Source organism: Euprymna scolopes, chromosome 29 (genome assembly GCF_053919585.1).
Source record: "Euprymna scolopes isolate OS-2025 chromosome 29, ASM5391958v1, whole genome shotgun sequence".
Lineage (NCBI taxonomy): Eukaryota > Metazoa > Mollusca > Cephalopoda > Sepiida > Sepiolidae > Euprymna > Euprymna scolopes.
Genome location: NC_136510.1, coordinates 37,394,153 through 37,416,668, shown reverse-complemented (window position 1 = coordinate 37,416,668; position 22,516 = coordinate 37,394,153). Strand labels below are relative to the sequence as shown.

Sequence of the window (22,516 nt, the reverse complement as noted above, 5' to 3'; positions counted from 1 at the left end):
ACATAAATAAAGAAGAAAAAGGGAGTAAGAGGAGCATTTAAATAAATAAATGATGTAAACAAATAAGAAATAAATAAATGATGTAAATAAGGAAGAAAAAGAGGTAGAGTAAGAGGATGGCATGAAAAAAAGTAAATAATGCAAATATAAGACTAAAAATTCTAGTATATAAAATAATTATAATGATATAAAAGTGTTTTTTGGCAAACCTTAGCCGTTTCATCCGTGAGGAGGGGGGCATGGGGATTGACACCAACATTTCGACTGGGAAACAACCTGCAAAAAAACAAAGTAATGATCGGTTCATTATTTCCAAGCAAAAAGCAGAAACACAGTTTTCAATCATGCTTATTTATTTGTTTATTGCCTCCCCCTCCATATAGATAATGAAAGTCCTTAAGTGATGGTGGTGGGTGGGAGGAACATTCGTACCAAGATGGAATGTTTGATAGTGGAGGGGTATACATGTGACCTTAGTGAACAAGTTAAAGTATAGAATCTGATACTATTACTAGAAAAAAATATTGTGGATCCTGTTCCTTTTAATTTTTCAAGTGAGCAGTTACGAAAAACGTTGCTTGCCCCAAAACTTTAATGAATAAACAATGTGATAGCCAAGCATAAAAGACCGTCAATGTCTGTCTCTATTCTCCCCCCCACACACCTCTCTCCCTCTCTTTTAACTCGGTAAACCCTTTTTGAATATGTTTTGCTTGGATATCTATAATAATTATCCAATTATGGTTAGGGTTCGACCAGCAATCACCAGATTCAGCTGAGCGTTGTTAAAATGTTGAAACACTAAATCAACATTTTATTTATTTTTTTGCATAAATAATTAATGATGGGAGTATTTTTTCTGTTTATTTTCTTAACATCTGTTGACTAAAAAATAATTTGTACATTTTCTTGAAAAAAAAAAAATCAAACTTTTCTCTACTTTCACCTGACTATTTACAGTGTTCATATAAAGAATTCATCTTTTCTTTTTATAATAAAAATTCTGTTTTCAAAAAGAAACATTTACCGCCAACTTTCTAAAAAATAAAAAAAAGTGCAAGTTTTCCTGAAAAAAAAAACAAAAAAAAAAAACTTCTACCTAACAATTTATGGTAAAAAATAGCGTCCGATTGATTTACTAGGATTTGTATTAAAAGCTGAGCACTTATTAAAATTATTTAATTGTTGAAGTTTTTGCATTTTGGTTAAATTTGTTGGTTTACAATCGCTGATAGCCCACTCAAAAAATTGAACAAAAGATAAAATTAAAAACAATGGTACTCATACAGAATTTGACCCCCCCCCTCCGGGATTCCAATTATGGTTAGAGTTCGACCAGCAATCACCAGATTCAGCCGAGCATTGTTCAAATGTTGAAACACTAAATCAACATTTTATTTATTTTTTTGCATAAATAATTAATGATGGGAGTATTTTTCTGTTTATTTTCTTAAGATCTGTTGAAAAAAAAATAATTTGTGTATTCATTTGAAAAAACTTTTCTCTACTTTCACCTAACTATTTACAGTGTTCATATAAAGCATTCATCTTTTCTTTTTATAATAAAAATTCTGTTTTCAAAAAGAAACATTTACTACTAGCTTTCTTTAAAAAAAAAAAAAAAAAAAACTTTCACCTAACAATTTATGGTAAAAAATTCCTCTTTTCTTGACGAAAAACAACAACTTTTATAGATAAAAACAAATTGCACAAAATAATAAAAGTAAATAAACAATACAAAACGCAATTTTTCTTGAGGAATGTGTATATCTATATATATATAAATCTACTTCTTGGTTCGTTAGTTATTAATAGTTTAAATAACCACTGGGCCGATTGCTTCGACATTTTGGTATAATATTTTTACTGTACCCATGCATGTTTTTATATATCTCCTTTTAACTATAACATTATACTTAATTTTTCTTTAATAAATAGGTGGATTCCTTTGTAATGATGTGGCCATTGTTTTATTTGAGGACATATACTTATGACCGCCTGCCGTCACATGACATCACTAAAAGAAGCTTTTGGTTTCACCACGGCAGTCCGTGGTTTCGCTTAATGTGAACAGAATGTGTTTACAATATGGGTAAATTTTAAATGGATTCAATTACATGATTATTGATAATGTAACCATGGTTGGTTGCTTTTGTTTTACGGCATATCAACCCTTTTCGGATTATTTAATGCCAAATCCAAAGATTTTAAAGAAAAATTTTTTTAATAGAATATATTTGTTGTTTTCACGTCGGTTTCTATTTAACCCATAGTTGGGACCCTAACAGGTATTACCACTCCGGGTCACAGTGGACCTGGGAGCAATGGTAATTAAAGGGTGGCTCTACACTCCCCAAAGCCCACAAGCTGGGGCCTCACCACTGGATATAGTTTAAGGTCATATCCAGGACCCTAATTGAGGGACTTTTACCCTCTGCAAGGGGGCAGTCAGTGTATTCTAATGCCCCACTGACAGGGCCATAATGTAACTATGTGATTGAAATTTAATTCAAATTAATCACATGTGGTCGCTTTCCTCTCAAATATTCATCAAAAATAGATATTAGCAGCAAATCGACCATTGTTGATCATCTTTTTACTATTCAGGAAATTAAAGATTCAATTAGATTCCTATTTCAGTTACCTAAATTATTTAGTGTGAAATGAGTTTAGGAATTATATCCAAACATAAATATTATTTTTACTTAAAAGAATAACTTTAATACACTAAATTAGGTAAAAAGTTGTTGTAAAAATGGAACGGAAATTTAAATTTCATTCCCTTTTAAATTCGGTACATTTTACATCACGTCCAACTCATCGATCACATTCAACATGTCAACTTTTATAGGTTTTCGGGTATGATGACAAGGTTAGGGGCGTCTATTCCGAAAGCCGTTCTTAACATGGGGGAGGTTGGGGGATGTCTATTCCAAGAGCTGTTCTTAACATGGGTAGATTGGAGTGTTTATTCATTGTAAACGTATCAGACAACCTATAAATGTTGACATTTCCAATGTGAAAGGTAAGTTGGACTTATGTAAAATATAACAAAAAGATATACCAAACTGACTTTTTTTGTTTAAAAATGGAATTATATCCCTTTCGTTAATATTTTTATTTTTTTAATATTTCGTGTGTTATATATATAAAGTACAATTGTTGAATGTTATTCTTTTGATTAAATTTGTTTGGGGGAGGCTCCATTAAAAAAAAAACGATTGAAATGGAACGAAATTTAAATTTCCATTCCATTTTTATAACAACTGTAAAACAGCGCATACTCCTCAAGTTTTATAGTAAGTTATAAAAATCTAGATCTACTTACATTATGTTAGAAACATAGCGACCCATAAAAACATTGTAGCTGAGTGTCAACTCTGCTTAAAATATTAAAAAATAAAAAATAGAATTTCTCCCAAAAATACTGGCAATAATTTGGTTCCATCCTTCCATTGAGTGTTTCCAATAAGGGGATTGATTGACTAGGATTTGTATTAGAAGCTGAGCACTTTTTTAAATTATTGTTGAATTTTTTGCATTTTGGTTAAATTTGTTACTTTGCAATTGCTGATAGCCCACTCAAAAAATTGAACAAAAGACAAAATTAAAAACAATGGTACTCATGCAGAATTTGACCCCCCCAGATTCCAATTATGGTTAGGGTTCGACCGGCAATCACCGGATTCAGCTGAGCGTTGTTCAAATGTTGAATGTTGAAACACTAAATCAACATTTTATTTATTTTTTTGCTTAAATAATTAATGATGTGAGGTATTTTTTCTGTTTATTTTCTTAACATCTGTTGACTAAAAAATAATTTGTACATTCTCTTGAAAAAAAAAACGAACTTTTCTCTACTTTCACCTAACTATTTACAGTGTTCTTATAAAGCATTCATCTTTTCTTTTTATAATAAAAATTCTGTTTTCAAAAAGAAACGTTTACTGACAACTTTTAAAAAAAAAAGTGCAAGTTTTCCTGAAAAAAAAAAAAATTAATCTTTTCTTGGGGATAAAAATCCACATTTTATTGAAAAAAAAAATGCAAAAAATATTAAAAGTAAATAAACAATACAAAATGCAATTTTTCTTGAGGAATGGGTTCCATTTTAACAAACTGATCCACAGCAACGTCTGATCAGGTACAGCTAGTATATATATATATATATATATATATATATATATATATATATATATATACACACACACCAGGTTAAAGGTATTCAAGAGTGATAGGGCTGTGACAAGAGAATATTCTTTTTATTATTTTAACTCTTGAGTATATATCAGTTAATACATTATGTTTTTAGATAGAGTGGTTTGGTTCTTGGTTGATTAACTATGTCTATCTGTGTCAGATATATACTTGAGAGTCAAAACAATGATAAGAATATTCTCTTGTCATAGTCATAGTGAATATTGAAACACTAAATCAACAATTTATTTATTTTTTTGCTCAATAAAAGAAGAGTAAGATATATTTTTATTAATATAAACAAATAACGACACTAGGCATGCTAATGTTTCGGACAAATGGTCGGTTAAAACCAGAAGTCCTCATCAGGCAACTTAATAAATGGTTGCTTTCCACAGAAGAAACCAGTCCTCAAAAACATCTAGTTTCTTCCGTGGAACAACCATTTATTAAGATTTTTTTTTAATGGCTTCTACGAGCATGTAAAACTTTTTCCTTGGTCTGTTTCTGTTTTCTTTCTCTTTTTCATTTATAGCCATCTGAATTCCGACGTTTGTTTCTGTCGTATATTAATCCTTTTTAACCAGTCAACACTATCTTACCAGCAAAGTATTCAATTATTGATGTGGACCTAGATTGGGACCACAAAAGACAACTCAGAACATAGTATAGGTTTTCAAGATATATCTAAAAAAGAAACAAGATACAGAGAAAAGTGGTGATGTAAGGTAGGTCAGTCGGATATCGGTAGAGTCCCATATACCCGTGAGTACTTGGCTCTCAATAAATATAGTATTTGGAAGAATCCATTAATGGGTAGGTTACAGTCCCAGTCCCATAACAATTATTAGAAAAATAAAAAATTAAGACTATAATGTTTTTTTATTCATATTATTTGGATTGTTTTGACGACTGTTCTCATTTTGAGTGTCATTTTCACATTTCAGTGGATGTAAAGCCGGAGGTTACAGCGACCGAAATGTTGTGAAAATCACACTCAAGATTAGAACGAGAGTCTGAAGAATCCAAATCTAATATATAAACGGCTATATGTCTGTCTGTCTGTCTGTCTGTCTGTCTCCATATTTTCAAACTATCTCCTCTCAAAATAAAAGTCACACGAGTGGCCTCAAATGATTGCATTTTTTATGGACCGTTCTTTTACGGTCTTTTCTTATGGGCTAAAATCGTTTTCAAACGGGGGTCAAAATTGAAAAACTCGTTAAACATTTTGTACATTCATCTTAGGTTATTTTTAATTTTTAATCAGTTCATATGTGTGTCACGTTGATACAGTGATAACGTCACCAACTTTGAATGCTATAGTTTCGGTTTCGATTCTAGCTGATGGCACCTAAATACGTTTTTTTTTTTTACTTTTGAAATCACGACTTTTTAATAATATATACAAAATCTGGCAAAATTAAAATATCATAATAAAGCATATCTCCCTCCCTCTAGTTATAAAATATAAAATCACAAATGAAAAGAAATTAATAAACTAACAAATAAATGCAAGTAACAAATTCCTCAACTACTCTTTTTACTTTTAAATTTGAGGATTTCTTTTCACTTACCATTGTATGTAATCATGTTTTCTCTCTAACAATTCATAATTTCCATACCAGTGCGTCAACATAATGGATATATATTCACCTTAAAAAAAAAATCAGACGTTAGATCAGATATTAGCAAATTTTCTTTCAAATTTCAAATGCAAACATATTACAAATTAATCATCTTATGTTGCCACAGGACTGCTTCTCCACAGACTAAACATAGTAAACTTCAAATCCAATGTCAACAAATACTTGTCAAGCTGTCCTCTTGCGGAAAACAATTTTATCCCTTTCCATCGATCATTATCAGCCTCCCTATAATATAGTTCAACATAGTACCACCAATTTTGTTAACCCTTATCCTCAAGTGGCTTTTGTCCTTCATAAGTAGTGACACATAAGCATTCATTGCCACTAGGACACAACAAATTACAATGAGGGACCATGCCTACAGAGACACTCTAAGTAGAGAGTTGAGCATCAAGATGTCTATTCGCATTATATTTAAATTTTTGCAAGTTAGTACAGCCAGGGAGGCTGAAATGAAAGACGTTAAATCCATTGCTAAGGTTGGTGGAAAAAATGGTTGGCTCATTCTACTGCTCCAGAAAGTACCTTACTCCTAATGTAATCTTCTACTTTACATAAGAGTCAAATACTTCCTAAAATGGAGTACTGCTGCCACATGAGGGGAGGTGTCGCTTTGAATATGTTACTTCCGTCCCCTACAGCCCCTTTCTCACAGAATGAGACCTTGCTAGTCTCTTTCTGCTCTATCATTATTTCCATGAACGATGCTCGACTGAGCTTCAAGTTCTGGTTCCTCCATATAAAACTTTCACGGTAGTAATCCCATAGTTGCATAACAGTATGGTACCTCTATATATGGAGTAGTGATGCCGTTTATGGTATTCTTTCTGACCTTGACAGAGTACCAAATTGACATCACATTTTAGTGAGGCATGCTCCCATGTCTATGTCCTTCTTTCTATAAAAGAGACGATGCTACTCTTTCTGAAATCTACCGTTATTTCCATAGTATGTGTTCAACTGAGATGCAATCTCTGTTTCTTACTTGTAAGACATTCAAAGCAAGAACTTGTCTTCCTACAATTTATGTTTTGAGATGGTCGTAAAAATAATCTAGTATCTAACCCTAATTGTTGTTTTGTTCTGGATTACAGGAGAAACAAACAGGAAAAATACACACACACACATATATCTATAAAAGTGAGAATGTGTGTGTGAGGACACTTCTCAACCTATACTCTCAATGAATTTTTGATCTACAGACTTGAAATTTGGTATATAGAGTATTCAGACATGTGAAAAACTTTATAATCCGTTTTCATGCAGAAAAAAGGGCCGCTAAGGGGTTAAAATTGCAAAATCGTTATGTGGGAGTCATTGGATTTTTATCTGTTTGCTGTTTCACGAATGTGCATGCATAAATAGTTCACATTACAGATTTCTAATGTTAAGAAAAAGTAGTTTGAAAACACCTTTTAAAGATTGTGTCATGCTGGTCTAATGGTTATTGTATATGACTCACTGTCTTTAGGTTTTGGTTTCGATCTCAGCTTGAGTATTTTTTTTACTTACAAGAAGTGAACAGTTTTGAAAAAAAAACATAATACTCACATGCAGATGTCTCAGTTTCTGTATTAATTAAAATATAATATTTATGTGTAATTTACGATCAGACAACACTGGGCAGCCTGCTAATATATATATATATATATAGTCTACATATCAGTGTATTAAAAAAAAGAGACCAATTCCACTCAGTGTTCTTATTTACAATGTCTCCCCATGGGACAGAGTTAGACACCAGGGTCGTTTTTTTAATGTGGAGAAAAAGAACAAAAGTAAAAATTGTCTCAGTTGTGAAGGATTTCTCCTCCACTGACAGAGAACAAGAAATTGATTGTATTTATTTGCTTCCCCACTAAGCAAATTAGGCACAAGGCCGTTTTTTAATGTGGAAAGATTGGGGAAATGGGGACCAGCTCCCCGGGGAGTAGGGGAGCTGGATAATGACAATGGGTACGAAGGGTTTCCTCTACATTGACCAATAACTGATTCCTACAAGGGCAATGGTTTTATATGTAGGGTTGCCACCACATATGGTCTTTGATTGCAGTATCTGCCGGAATAGATACTACACTTTGATCTTGACCCAAAGGCCAGTGTTAATTGAGTTAGAAACGTAAAAAGCACTTAGCTACAGAAATTTTGACCCAACATTAAAAATTTTTTTAAAGTTTACAGTTTAACATAGGCATGTCGGTAGTGACATGCTTATCTATGTCATGCTATGTATGACTGGAAGTTGGGTCTCAGAAATCTTTATATGAGTTTCACAAATTGACTTAGGAAAAAAAATTTCTTGATATAAGATTTGAAAATAACGAAGTTGTAATCTGCAAGGAAGTGTTATCCTTGAATGGCCTTTGGGCCTTGATAAGAGGTGACTTCCTTGTAAAAAAAAAATGTAGTCTTGCAGTAATGTATTCCTCAGGTAGAAGTTTTTGAGAAACAGCTATGTCCATGGAAATTCTGTCTAATGTTAGAGATATGTAAGGAAAAAGGAGAGTCTTTTTTTCCATTGTGATAGTAAGACGAGTTGTCATCATTCATCTGTCATTCTATCCATCTCATTAACGCCTATCTTTGAGTGTTTTTTAGCCTTGATAAGTGGTAACTTATTAGTACAAAATAAAAGAAATAAGATAATGACTTACCATTGGGTTCTGATGGCATCTTGTTCTTGTAGAAGTCTATGATATCAACTTTACCTTTAAAAAAAAAATTAAATTGTTAAAAAAACAAACAAACAAATAAAAGAAAGTTAGTATTATTTAGAATCATTTGGATTATTGTTTTAATTTGAAACCCACGTTTAATTTTAGAAGAGGTTTCGATACATACCTAATTTGTATAAGTTCTGGGACAAAGAATAGTTTCTGGTAGGTAGTTAATTTGCAACAACCTGGACACTCACCAAAAGATTGAAAAGAAAGCTAGACGGCATGTACACCTGTATGTTACGAACAGTGTTAAATATATCTTGGCAAGATCATCCCACGAAACAGAAAGTTTATGCAACCTACTTGCTATATCTACCGACGTCTACAACTTGCCGGTCACTGACAGAGGAACAATCAAGAGCTGGCGAGAATTGTATTTGAGTGGGTTCCATGGCATGGGCGCGCGAGCATAGGACAACCGAGATCCATGTACATCTGTTACATATATGTCTGGCTGGTAATCATCTAGCTATAAAAATGGACAGTTATTTCATCTATGAATGAATACGAGACACTTTGTTTATAATAAAGACTTTGTTTATTTTACTATATATTTAATATACACATTTCAACAAAATGATGGTGTTGGGGGTTAGTGGCAGAGGTGGGTTGCAAGTGTCAATTTCTGTCTCACTTCTTTCCATCTCTCTGACTCTGCTGTTCTTTGTTCCGCTCGCCTCTTTTATTGGTATCACTTCGACCTGTTAACCTATTTTCTCGCCAGCTTGTTTATTGCATTTTGCTGGTTTTTGGTCTGACCCATGACTGATTGACATCATGGATACAGGTCACTCCAAATCCCGGGATTTCCATTGTTTATTTTCGTTTGCCTGGATGTAGCTTAGGTCACCTTTCCTGGGACCGATTGTTCTTTTGATTGCCTGGAATTTCCATTGTTCTTCCTGCTTGTCTGGACACAGTTCGCCTGCACCCCATCTTAACACATCCAGCAAATTGCACATGACGCCAGTGAATCTGGAGATCTGAGGCAGCTAATGGAGGACAAGGAAATCTGGAAAGAGAGCCACATTGCTTCAGGCAAGGAGGCCGACCAGATAGACAGCTAATCTGTATAAGTCTTGAGATGAAGAATAGAGTTTTCAGTGGGTAAATAATCTGTACAAGTCTTGGGCTGTAAAACTTTGCAGACAAAGAGCAAAATACTTTCTTGTGTGGACACGAAAAATGAGAATTGTAAAATAGCCAGTATGTTTTTTGAGTGATTCCATTTGATTGATCAGTTCCTATCAGCCCTATCTATAAATAGAACCTTCTAATTTTTTGGAAACATATCCGATTTGTTATATCAAAAAATACTAGCATGAATACCCAGCGTTGACAGGGTCGACATAAAGTTCGGTTTGGTCACACCTGCTATACTAAAATATTGAGCAGTTTTTCATTATTATATGTCAACTCAATCGATACCCATCAAAAATTTCCAAAATAAAAGAACGAATGAAAGCACAAAAATGTGTCAAACTCTCCACCAGATATTTCGGCAGAAGGGATACGAAGAGAAACTATTCTTGTCATGTTGAGCACCTTTTTATGACTATATTCCAGTTTAAGCGAATTTCTTTTATGCTACCTCAGTCTAGAAAGATTTGTCTTTAAGGTCTGTTTCAACAAAAACAAACTGTAAATAATTCAGTTTATAAAATACCAAAGTGGAATTTGGGTTAACCGAAATACACGTTTTTATGTTATAAAAATGAGGAGTTATGACTTACTGTGTTATTAAAAGAAAAAAATTAGCAGTTTCGATGCCAAAAATGTGAAGAAAAAAAATGGTAAAAAAGAGTAAATGAAAGTTTTTTTTCTTAAATAAAAAAATCGTAGTTACACTGGATTGTTTGTTTATTTTATAATAAAAATCCACTGGGCCACAAAGTTAACTGCCAAAATCACAGAAATTATTTTATTTAAACTAATTCCAAAAATAATGCTTGAAAGTTTTTAGTTTTAATATCCGCCGAAAAAGAAAACAAAAACCAAAAGAACAAAATGGCGACCAGAGGAAATAAATCAAATCGGTTCATAAAAAAAATCGATGTTGGTAAAAATAAATTAAATTAAATATGTTATCAATATAAATCAAGTTTAAATAACAAACTTACATAGATCCATTAAAACAATTTTCTCACTATAAACAATAACTAACACACCGCTATTAAATAAAATCGATTTTCCTTAATGTAATATGCAAATGTGGTCACCTCTTAATTGTATATTTTGCAAGAATCATACAATATCCAGGAATAAATGAAGCATTAAAGTAATAGACGTTTTTTATATGCTAATCAAATTGTGAACAAACAAACAAACAAACAGGCAGGAATACAAATTTATATGTAAAGATAACAATTAGGACTACTGTTCTAATCTTGCATGTTATTCTCACAACATTTCGGCCAATGTAAGCCCATAGATTAAATCAGTGGTTCTCAACTATTTTACATGGCGTCACAATGTTGGGCTCTTTAAATTTCGATGACACACTATTGAGTCCTTTAATGGTATCAGAATCGGGAAGAATATTAGAATACCTGAAGAAAGTTGGAAGCTGTGAGAATAAATTTTCACAGTACACCTATCACAAAAAAATAAGTATTTAAACAAATAATTAACAATTATGAATGTTTAATTCATGCATTTTCGAAAATTCAGAATACCTAACAATTTAAACAAACAATTTATTTTATCTTAAATAAAGGATTTACGAATTCGACAAATAATCGCAATCAGAAATCCATATTGCTTCCCTGATTCATCAACACGTACCTGAAGAAGATCAAAAGTTGTGAGAACAACACCTAAGATGAGAAAAGTAATCTGAATATTACAAATAATGCAAATTATCAATCCTCATCTCAAAAATTTCTGAGCATAATGAAATGATTATATATTATAATAATATTGTGACAGTCACTAAATTACAGCATGAGTGGATTATTATTATCTTTTCTTTTTATTGCATTTTCATCCCAAATAAGGCACAGTGGCACTTTGACATAGGGGGATACTATCTAGGACATAATTTGCAGAGTACTATGTAGGGAGTTTGGCAGCAAGATGTCTGTTTACATTACACTTGAACTTCTGCATGTCAGTACAGTCAGGAAAGCAGGAACTCAGAAGGGAATTCCAAAGTCTAGCAGTCCTAGGGAAGAAACTATTAGAGTAGAAGGCCTATTTAAAATATGTATTTTTCAATACAAAATGTGTATTTTTAACCTCCCTCCCCCACCTCTATAAAAGACAAAATGTTTGCGTGTGTGTGTTTTTGTATGTCTGCCAAATACTTTTCTTAGCATTATCAGACTGCCCCAAAACTGGTACCATCTGAAAGAGTGATGTCTCGGTCGAATAATATGTGAAAATTAGTAAAATTGGTCAATTATTTTGTATTGATATGATTGTTTAAAAGAAGGAAGGGTCGCAAAAAAACTGTTCCTTTTTAACCAACTTTAGCAAACACGCATGCGTGTCTAGCTTTCTTTCTGGAATTGGTTTAAATAGAAAAAAAAACAATATTATTTTGATGACGTCGTTGTGGAGCAGTGGATATCAGGGCTGCTTCGTAAGCTCTGGGTTTCAGGTTCGCGCTCAGGTAATAGATTGATTTTTTTTGTTGAAAGTTTTAACATATAAACAGGATTATTTATGTGATTTTTTCGTTAGCTTCTTTATTTTCCTATTTATATCTCTTCTTTTATTTTTCATGCTCTTTTTCTTTACACCTCGCCCTTGCTCAATATCCTTACTACACCACCGCTCCACACTCAGGCAACGCTGGGTATCCCCATTAATCTAATATATAAAAGGCAAAATGTCTGTGTGTGTGTTTGTATATCTCGCAAAACCTTTTCTCAGTGACATCAGACCGGGTCAAAACCAGTACCATCTGAAAGAGTGATGTCTCGGCTAAATAATATGTGAGAATTAGAAAAAAAAAGGTAATTCATTTTGTAATAATTAGACCTTTGCGACGAAGGAGTGAAGCAAAAAATTGTTCCTTCATACTGATTTAGACAACCACGCATGCATGTATCGTGTTCTTTCTTGAATTGGTTTAAATAGAAAAAAAAAATGTTATTTCACTGACTTCATCCTGGAGCAGTGGTTATCGAGGAAGTGTCATAATCTTCAGATTTCACTTTCGCACCCGTGTAACATACTTTTTTTTCTTTTTGATTTTCCGATTTTTTAAAAAGGTTTTAACATTTAAACAGGGTTATTTATGCCATTTTTTTTTTTTTGGCTAGATTCTTCTTTAAAATTAATTCTGTACTGGTTAACTAGGCCTTTTTTTTCCCCCAAGGATTTATGTGATTTTCTTTTCATTTTATCCCTTCTTTTATTTTTCCATTGGGTAGCCATGATCTTTTTTTATGCCTGGCCCTTGCTCAATATTCTTACTACACCACCTCTCTACACCTGTACAATGCTGGGTAACCTTGTTAATCTATTATATAAAGGCAAAATGTATGTTAGTGTGTGTGTCTGCCAAAAACTTTCAATACATGCAACAAACACTGACAAATTTTGTATTGTGAGAAAGATCGATCTCTCAGATGAGAAATATATCCAAAAACTGTCCCCAAAAAATAATTCTGTGCTGGTTAACTAGACCTTTTTTTTTCCAAGGAGGGGTCACTTTTTACGTCAACATTTTTACAAGTTATCATATGCCTAGTGATCTCAATGTAAATTTAAAATCCGCTATTTTGAAGACATGTGATGCCATAAAGTCGCCGTGGGCGAGACAGCTAGCATGTTTGCTTTTTTTCACCTCCTTTTTCTCTTTCACGTTACAGGCTTGAGCGTGGCTACTGTGGCTAATTTTTTATTTTTTTGCACTCACATGGGTACTCGCTATTTTCATTCAAACAATTCATTTATTTTTTTTTTTTTGTAAGGGTTGGTTGCTCTTAGTATACCACCTCTCTCTATCCGAGCAAACAATCAGTCGATTTGATTGAATGGCCGATTTCATTGATTTCGATGGTAACAAGTATATAGGATTGTGAAACATTCGTAGATCATCATTCAATCTCGGATAATGTCGGGTCACTCTGCTATATATATATATGTATGAAAAAAATTAAAGACCATAAAATTTTACATTAATTTATTGTTCTACAGGATACGCAAAAAAGGTATATTGAAATTTCCTTAATCTGTGGAGTTTCAAACAACTGCGTTCTTCTTATCAGAGATAAAGATATTAGCAAATGTATATTATAGCGAAACTATGAATTGAAACAGTATTACATGAAATTTTTTTTTTTACATAGGGGTCACCACTTATCAAGGCCCGGAGGCCACTTGAGGATAAGGATTATTGAGTGTACAGTAGTCAATGGGACATGATCGTCGTAATCGTTAGCAGTGGAAATTTGGTAAATAGGTTACTCAAGGGGATCGGCTCATTAAGAATTTGTTTACATTGGATTTGAAGACAACCAAATTGTAGTCAGTTGGAAAATAGGTAAATGGAAGAGAGTTCCACAGGCGTGCACTTCTAAGAAAGAAGCCTTGTTCATGGAATCTACGTGGTTGGTTTAGGCACAGATGAAGAGTGGGAGAATTTATTGACAGTGGTTTGGCAAGGGGGGGACCATAGATTGGAGCTCAGACGAGCACTTGCTATGGAAATAATGATAAAGTAAAGACAGGCTCACAATGTCTCTTCTGTGGGAAAGAGGTTGCAGGGAAGAGAAAAGGGCATCCCCTACTAAGCTACGATGTCTATTGTGAACTCTGTCAATGCAGGATAAGCTGCTTCTAACAGCTTGTGCCCAGATGTGGCAACAGTACTCCAAACTTGGATGTACTTGGCTTTTATATAGATAAAGAATTGCATCAGCAGTAAGATATTTATTGGAACGGTAGAAGGATTCCACGATTTTTCCAGCGACCTTGGCAACAGATTTGATGTAAGCGTTCCATTTCAGATCAGGAATAAAGATCCAGCCCAGAAGCTTGTCAAAACATGGAGCCTCCCCAGGATGAGAGCCATTCATTATAATTCATGCCAAATGGGGATCAGAGTGTTGATGATGTAAAGACAGAAGCTTGGTTTTAGATGGATTAAAAGTAACCAGCCACCTCTTTTCCTATTGCTCAAGATCAGAGGAGAGAGAATTTACAGCCTTTGATGTGTTGCCATAGATGGTAGTGTCGTCAGCATAAATGTCTGAATGATCTTAGGATGTGTTTTAGGAAATCATTGATGTAGATCAGGAAGAGAGTTGAGCCCAGGATGGACCCTTGAGGAACTCCAGCATTAATACCGTGAGCGTCCGATTTTTGCCCATCAACCACTACTCTTACGAACTAGTCATAAATGCAAAAAAAAACTTTTTTGTGCAAAGAGTTTATAGAATGTGGAAAAAAATTTAAGAAATCAGAGGATACATTGAAAGTCAAAGATTAAAAAAAAAACAGATGAAAATATATGGAGAGATCCAGTATTATCAATACGAAAAGATGATAGGAGATAATGTTCCCGCAGGAAAAAAATCGGAATTATGCTGCTGACATGCAGAATCAAATTAAAATCCATAATGTGAAAAGTAATCCAAAAAGATTATAATAATTCAAAACGTTTGTAATAATCCAAATATTTCTAATCCATGTTTGCAGAAAAATCTGTTTACAAGCAGTCCATGAGTAAAGATTATTTTAATCCGTGAAAGTATTTTCTTTTATGGATAATTTCAACGGCGTAACTACTTCCTAGCCGTCAAGATGGGGATTAACGGATAATGTAAAAATAAATATATATATATATATATATAAAAGAAGAAGAAATCAGAATGTGAGGTACCGTTAAGTAAATTAGTGTAGCGTGTCCTAAACTTTTCTTGCAGAAAGGTTGCTAACAGCTCTTGAACCCACTTCACACTGTTTAAAATACGCTTTCGCACCAGTAGCTTTCTCCATCTATTTCCTGTTAACCAAATAAAATAAAATAAATAAAATAACATTCAAATCCTGTGCAAACAACAACAACAAAAATTTGAATTAGACTCTAGCCTGAATCAGAATGAATGACGACTATATGCAACTAGTTTTCTGACTGGAGTAATAAAAAAGTTAAGTTAGACACCATGAGAATATATCTACTTATATATAAAAAAAACATTTTGTCTGTGTGTGCATGAGTTCATTCCCCATGGACTCCAAAACGGTTGGGCCAATCTTTTAAAAAAAATTTTTCAAACAAATGTACTTCATGTGTCTGAGAGGGTTCTTAGATAGGTTTTGTATCAGAATGCCTCCGATAAGTATCGAAAAATCGATAATCGAAAAAACTGATTAAAGAAAGGACAGTCCAATTTCGACAAAAGTTAACACCCTTATACAGACTAACATCATAATAGCATTTGATAAGTTTTATCACTGCACAAGCAGAAGGGTCAGACATATAAAAATCAACAGTAGGTTCTTTGATAAGACAGGGGCGAATTCAAAATGAATCTTTCTGTTTAGTGCACAGTTGAACTATGATACTTGAATTTTGCATTTTAAACTTTAATTCAAGCCATTACATAAAATAATTTTATAAATTCAACAGTAGGTTCTCTACAGTGCAATGTAAACTATGATGTATTGTGAACTAAGCCATTGGTTTTAATTCTATTCATACACGTTACCTCCAAAGCCAATGGAATGTAATTGCTTACACTTCCCATTGTCCTTAATCAAATACTTGTCCCTGAAAAGTTTATGGTAAACTTTTGCCATACCATAGCTTCACAATATAATAGACTTTGTGAACAAAGAGACGAAATGATAAACTACATAATAAGTAAATGCAGCAATCTAGCTCAAAAGGAATATAAGGATAGGCAAAACTGTGTGGGGTAGACAGTGCACTAGAAGCTCTGCAAACAACTGCACTATGCAGAAGAATGGTACAAACAAAATTCGGAGACAGTACTGAGAAATAAAAACCACAAAATCCTTTGGGACATGGTGGTATAAACAGATAAACTAATCCAAACAAGACATCAAGACCGGACATCATAATGATTAACAATAAGAAAAGAAACTGCTAAATTGTAGATTTTGCCATCCCAGCAGCCACTAGGTGAAGATTAAAGAGACAGAAAAATGAAATAATAGAACTTCTCAGAGAACTGAAAGAAATATGGAACATGAAGAAAATCAATATAATACCAATAATTATCAGAGTACTTGGAACGGTTACAAAGAACATGGATAAAAGAGTCGGAGAAATCGGAATCAAGGGGAAGGCTGAGACTATACAACGGTTGGTAATGCTGAAAACAACTGAAATCATAAGGAAAACCCTTGAGTGTGGAATCCACATGAGCTAGAAATGCTAACTGGCCATATGGAACCTGTCTCTGCTCTATCATTATTTTTATGGCAAGTACTCGTCTGAGTTTCAATCTATGGTTTCTCCCTTGTCAAACTTTCACAAAAAACACTTGTCTTGCTACAAACACTATCAATAATTTCACACACTTTTCACAACTCAGATTCCAGGTAGAAAATGTTTTTCCTAAAACTTCCTACCCATGAAATTCTGTTCTGCTGGACTGCTTTCTGGTTGACTATGGTCGTCTTCAAGTCCAATGTAAAGCAATTCTTGTTGAATCGTCCACTTAAATAATCACATTCTACCAAATTTCCACCACTTACAATTATTACGCTGTCCTGGTGACCACTATACACTCATTAACCCTTATCCTTGAGTGGCGTTTGGGCCTTGACAAGTGGTGGTAAGTGGAAATTTGGTAAGTTGGATTACTTAAGTGGAACAGCTCATCAAGAACTTGTTTACGTTGGACTTGAAGACGACCATATTATAGTCAGCCGGAAAGCAGGCAAATGGAAGAGAGTTCCACAGGTGTGCAGTTCTAAGAAAAAAGCTTTGTTCATAGAATCTACGTTTAGGTTGATTTACAGATAAAGAGTAGGGGAAATTATTGATAATGTTTTCAGCTAGATGAGTATTTCTCGTAAAAGTTTGCCGGGGGGGGGGGAACCATAGATTGGAGCTCAGACGAGCACTTGCCATGAAAATAATGATAAAGTAGAGACAGGCTCGCAACAACTCTTCTGTGAGAAAGAGGTTGCAGGGAAGAGAAAAGAGCATCCTCCACTAGGCTATGAAGTCTATTTTGGACTCTGTCAAGGCAGGATAAGATATTTCTAGCAGCTTCTGCTCAAATGTGGCAACAGTACTCCATCCTTGGACCTACCTGGCTCTTATATAGGTAGAGAATTGCATCAGTAGTGAGATATCTACTAGACTGATAGAAGGGTCAAGGAGGATGGAAAGACATAGTCAAGAAATCACTAATCGGTCCCTAATGGATGCTGCAAAAAGGACTGAGACCTTAATGAAGTTTGTTACTGCCCAAATTCTAGTGAAAGCCAATGGTCATTTCCAGTGAGAAGTCAATGGGAAGTGGCTCTTGCGATAATACAAATTCATTTGCAAAGGCTAATGAAAGAGGTGAAGAGTACTAGAAATCTGGGGAGACTCGTTGTCACACAGACTCCAGGGAACACCACCGGTTGTTGTCAGTGAGTATTCTCTGATAATGACCTGTGTGAGAACTCCTAGTGAGTACAAATAACAGTAGTAATAATAATAATAATAATAATAATAAGAAGAAGAAGAAGAAGAAGAAGAAGAAGAAGAACAACAACAACAACAACAACAGCAACAACAACAAGAAAATAAAAGTAGGAAAAGAAACAACTACATAGACGATTTAAGAACAAGAAAAGAGAATCACAAAAACACCTGGATATGATTAAGAAAAGTACACTTGAAGAGGAAAATAGAATCGCTACTAACAGCAGTGCAAGACAATGTTAATATCAAAACATTAAAACTAAAATAGATAAAAACTCAGGAAAACAGTAGATGTAGACTCTGTGGATAAAGAGACAAAACAGTAAATCACATAAGAAATGCAACAAACTAACCCCAAAAGAATACAAGAAGAGACACAACTGCATGGGGAATGCAGTACATCGAGAACTATGCAAACGACTGCATTTTGAACATACAAAACCGAAGATATTATTGAAAAATGAATCCACAAAGTCCTCTGGGACATGAAGGTACAAACAGATAAACTCATCCAAGCAAGGAAACCGGATGTCATAATAAGAAGGAAAGAAACTGCTAAATTGCAGATTTTACTGTCCAAGCAGGCCACAAGGCAACAATCAAAGAGACAGAAAAAGTGACGCAAATACATGGAACTTGTACGAATATCGAAAGGAAGATGGTACATGAAAAAGTCAAGATAATACCAATAATCCTAGGAGAACTAGGAATAATCTTGAACAACCTGGAAAAAAAGACTAGAAGAAATTGGAATCAAGGGGAAGACTGAGACTATACAGCAGATGGTAATGATAAAAACAGCTGAAATCTTAAGAAAAATTCTTGAATGCGGAAACCAACCCACATAATCTACAAATAATAACCAGCCACATGGAAACAGCAACAGAAGTAAAAGAAAAAGATGGAGGAGACACCACATGAACCTGACAGAGCTGAAATAACAAGACATCTTATAACCTGTACCCTCTCAACTAAAAAAAAGAAAATGCATCAGCCTTGGCTGATACCATATAAAATAGTCATGAATGGATAAAGAGAATGGAAGGACTAAGAAGGGAGACCACTAACCAGACCTCCATTGAATAAGTACAAAGAGTACTGGGACCTTGGAGACTTATTGCCACCCAAATTCGAGTGAAGAACAAGAAGTGGCAGAAAGAAATCAAAGGTAAGCAGGTGTTGCGAGAACGCAAAGTAATTTTCAAAGGTTATCGAAAGAGGTGGAGAGTACTGGAAACCTGGCGAGATTTCTTGTCGCTCAGACTCCAGGGAACACCACCTGTTATTGTCAGTGAATAATCTCTGATGATGATGTGTGAGAACTACTAGTGAGTACAAGTTAAAACTAATGTAAGGTAACTGTCACGCTGCAAATGGACAAACAAAAAAATCAGGGAGAGAAATAAATTAAAAATCCGGGTCAGCATTTTTCTCTCTTTAACAAGAGCATTTATTACTTTTATTTTCGGCACCGCTTAAAAAAGTATCTTTTTTTTTTTTTTTTTTTTTTACATAGGCATCACCACATTATCAAGGCCAAGAGGCCACTCAAGGATAAGGGTTAAAGAGTGTACAGTAGAAATTGGACATTATAGTAATCATTAGTAATGAAAATTTGGTAAAGTTGATAACTTATATGAAACGGCTCATCAAGAACTTATTTACGTTAGACTTGAAGACAACCATATTGTAGTCAGCCGGAAAGCAGGAAAACGGAAAAATCAGGAAAAATCTTGCTGCCAAATGTTCATTTTACCTGGTCGGTGGTTCTCCTTCCACCGACCGCACGCCGGTCGCAGCTAGCCATTTCTTTTCTTCACATTTACACGTCCATTCTGTATGACATGGACGGTTTCTCTTGTGAGCACGCGTTGCATTTTTTCTCCTTTTTTTTCCTTCACTTTTCTCACGCACACTTCTTAATTTGCATACATGCGTTTTCTGCTGCTGCTGCTAATCTCCCTGGAAGCCAGCCATCCTCCGCTGTCGCCGACATCTTCCTACATGCTCACATACACTGTGTTACACTAATAATTATGAAGAACTGAAATCTTTAGGAAAACCTCCAAGTGTGAGTACCAACCCACATAAACTATGAATGATTCATAGGGAAGTTGAAATTTTTTTTTTTTTTACTACACAGTAATCACCGCTTATCAAGGTCTGGAGGCCACTCGAGGATAAAGGTTATTGAGTGTACAGTAGTTAATGGGATAATATCATAGTAATCGTTAGTAGTGGAAATATGGAAAATTTGATTACTTAAGGGAACGGCTCATCAAGATTTTGTTTACATTGGACTTGAAAACAACCAAATTGTAGTCAGCTGGAAAGCAGGCAATTGGAAGAGAGCTCCACAGGCATGCAGTTCTAAGAAAGAAGCTTTGATCATGGAATCTACATTTACGTTTAAGCACAGATAAAGAGTGTGGGAAATTATTGATAGTGGTTTTAGCTAGACAAGCATTTTTCGTGAAAGTTTGGTGAAGGGGGGGGGGCATAGAAATAAAACAAAAACACAGGAAGAACAAACCAATGGAAACGAAACTGCAAGAAATGCCATAAACTGCCTCCTCCACACACTCCCCCTTCCACACATAGAATATGATGACACCAGCTTCTGCTGATACCACATAAATGATTATGAAGAGTCAAAGAGGCTAGAATGACTGAGGAGGAAGAGCACTAACCAGACCTCCACTGAAAGGATGCACATACTACTGGGACCTTGAAAAGGCTTATTGACACCCTAATCTAAGAGATGACCAATGGTTGTTGTTGCAATGGTTCCCAAAAGAGATGGAGAATACTGAAAATCTGGGGAGGCTTGCTGTCACCCAGACTCCAGGGAAGACTACTAGTTATTGTCAAAGAGCAATCGCAGATGATGACCACTGTGAGAACTCCTAGTGAGTTGGTCATCATCATCAGGTTAACATATGTTATACATACTGTTATAAAATTGACTTTGAATCTAAGTTTTCCATGGAAATTCTTTTTTTATCCCTCGTTTTTTCATGCTCATCCTTATCACTTTCTCTCGTGTTTTTATCACCTTCCCCTGCTACCTCAACTATTAATCCAAGCACACTTATCTATGTAACGTCGTCATTACATGTCAACACATGAGACCCACACGTTGTATGCAGACAGTCACAAAGAAACAAAGACAAGGAAAGAATTCAACTCACTTTATTTTTTTTTCAATTGAAACAGACATTTATTTACAGGTACTTCCAGAATAACACTTTGTCTCTTGTTCAAAAGTCTTCTCATACTTCAATGTGCTTAATAAGAGTCTATCATGTTGAACAAGTGGTACTCTATCTTAATCCAGCAATGTTTAGGACATGTCATTCCCTGTCGTTTGTGGGCCACGTGTGTAAAATGTCTATTTCCACTCTCTTGTGTCTTAAACACATCTCAAATATCTCCCATTCTTCTCTGAACACGTGTGATTTTTTGTCTCTGCTGTAACATCGTACAGTCGGTTGAGTCATCTGTATATAGCTGCTGCTGCTAAACCAGTGTCAGCGGCTCTGTTACATCTGTACTTCCAATGTGACCAAACCAACAAAGTCTCCTGTTCTACACACATCTCCCTATACTATCTAGATTTAATTTTTTTTTTAGATCATAAGTAGTGATGGAACAATTGCAATATCCCCCCCCCATTCGAACACAATTACCAGTTTTGTTCTAAATTCCACAATTCCGATACAATTACTGATTTTGATATGAAAATTGCTTAAATTGAAGAAGTGGGGGTTAGAGGATAGTCTTATCTGCTTTAAAATGTTAATATAATTTTCTTTTTAATTTGACAAACTTCTGAATGTTTTTCCTTTACGTATTTTAAATCCAAGGATTTGATAAACTCATTGCAAAAGTTTCATCTATATCTTTCACTTGTGTATTTTCCCCTATTTATCCACTTTGTGCCATTTTTACTTGAATTCTTTATTACCATCTTTAAATTTTTATCAGCCAATTTTTTCTGCTGCCATTTTTACCTGAATTCTTTATTGTTATATATAAATTTTAGTTTTACTGGCAGTTTAAAATCAATAAATATTGATCATTTTATCATTTCATGTTTGAGAGACTGTATGGTTTAAAGCCAGTGTCCTTGAGAATTTCCTCCATTTTTTGAACAACTCCTCATTTTGCTGCAAATAATTAGCAACTTCCAGAAATGCCCGCTTTCTCTCTGCATCCTCTGGTCTACGAAGGTTTTGTTTCTTAGAAGAATCAGCAGAAGAGAATGCCTTAGGAATGTTTTTATTGGAATCAAAGTTTAAAAACATGTTTGTGATAATGTGCTT

The 22,516-nt window shown here is 34.3% G+C and overlaps 1 protein-coding gene across 1 annotated transcript in view; it reads right to left on the bottom strand.

Annotated features, from left to right (window-relative positions):
• Window positions 1–22,516, bottom strand: part of LOC145252304 (opioid growth factor receptor-like protein 1) — a 60,655-nt gene that overhangs the window by 12,444 nt on the left and 25,695 nt on the right. Inside the window, exons 5-7 of the mRNA XM_080111719.1 lie at window positions 8,501–8,554; window positions 5,775–5,853; window positions 210–276 (exon numbers count right to left, since the gene is read on the bottom strand). Of these exons, the coding sequence (XP_079967845.1) occupies window positions 210–276; window positions 5,775–5,853; window positions 8,501–8,554 (200 nt within the window). The remainder of the gene's footprint in view (window positions 1–209; window positions 277–5,774; window positions 5,854–8,500; window positions 8,555–22,516) is intronic.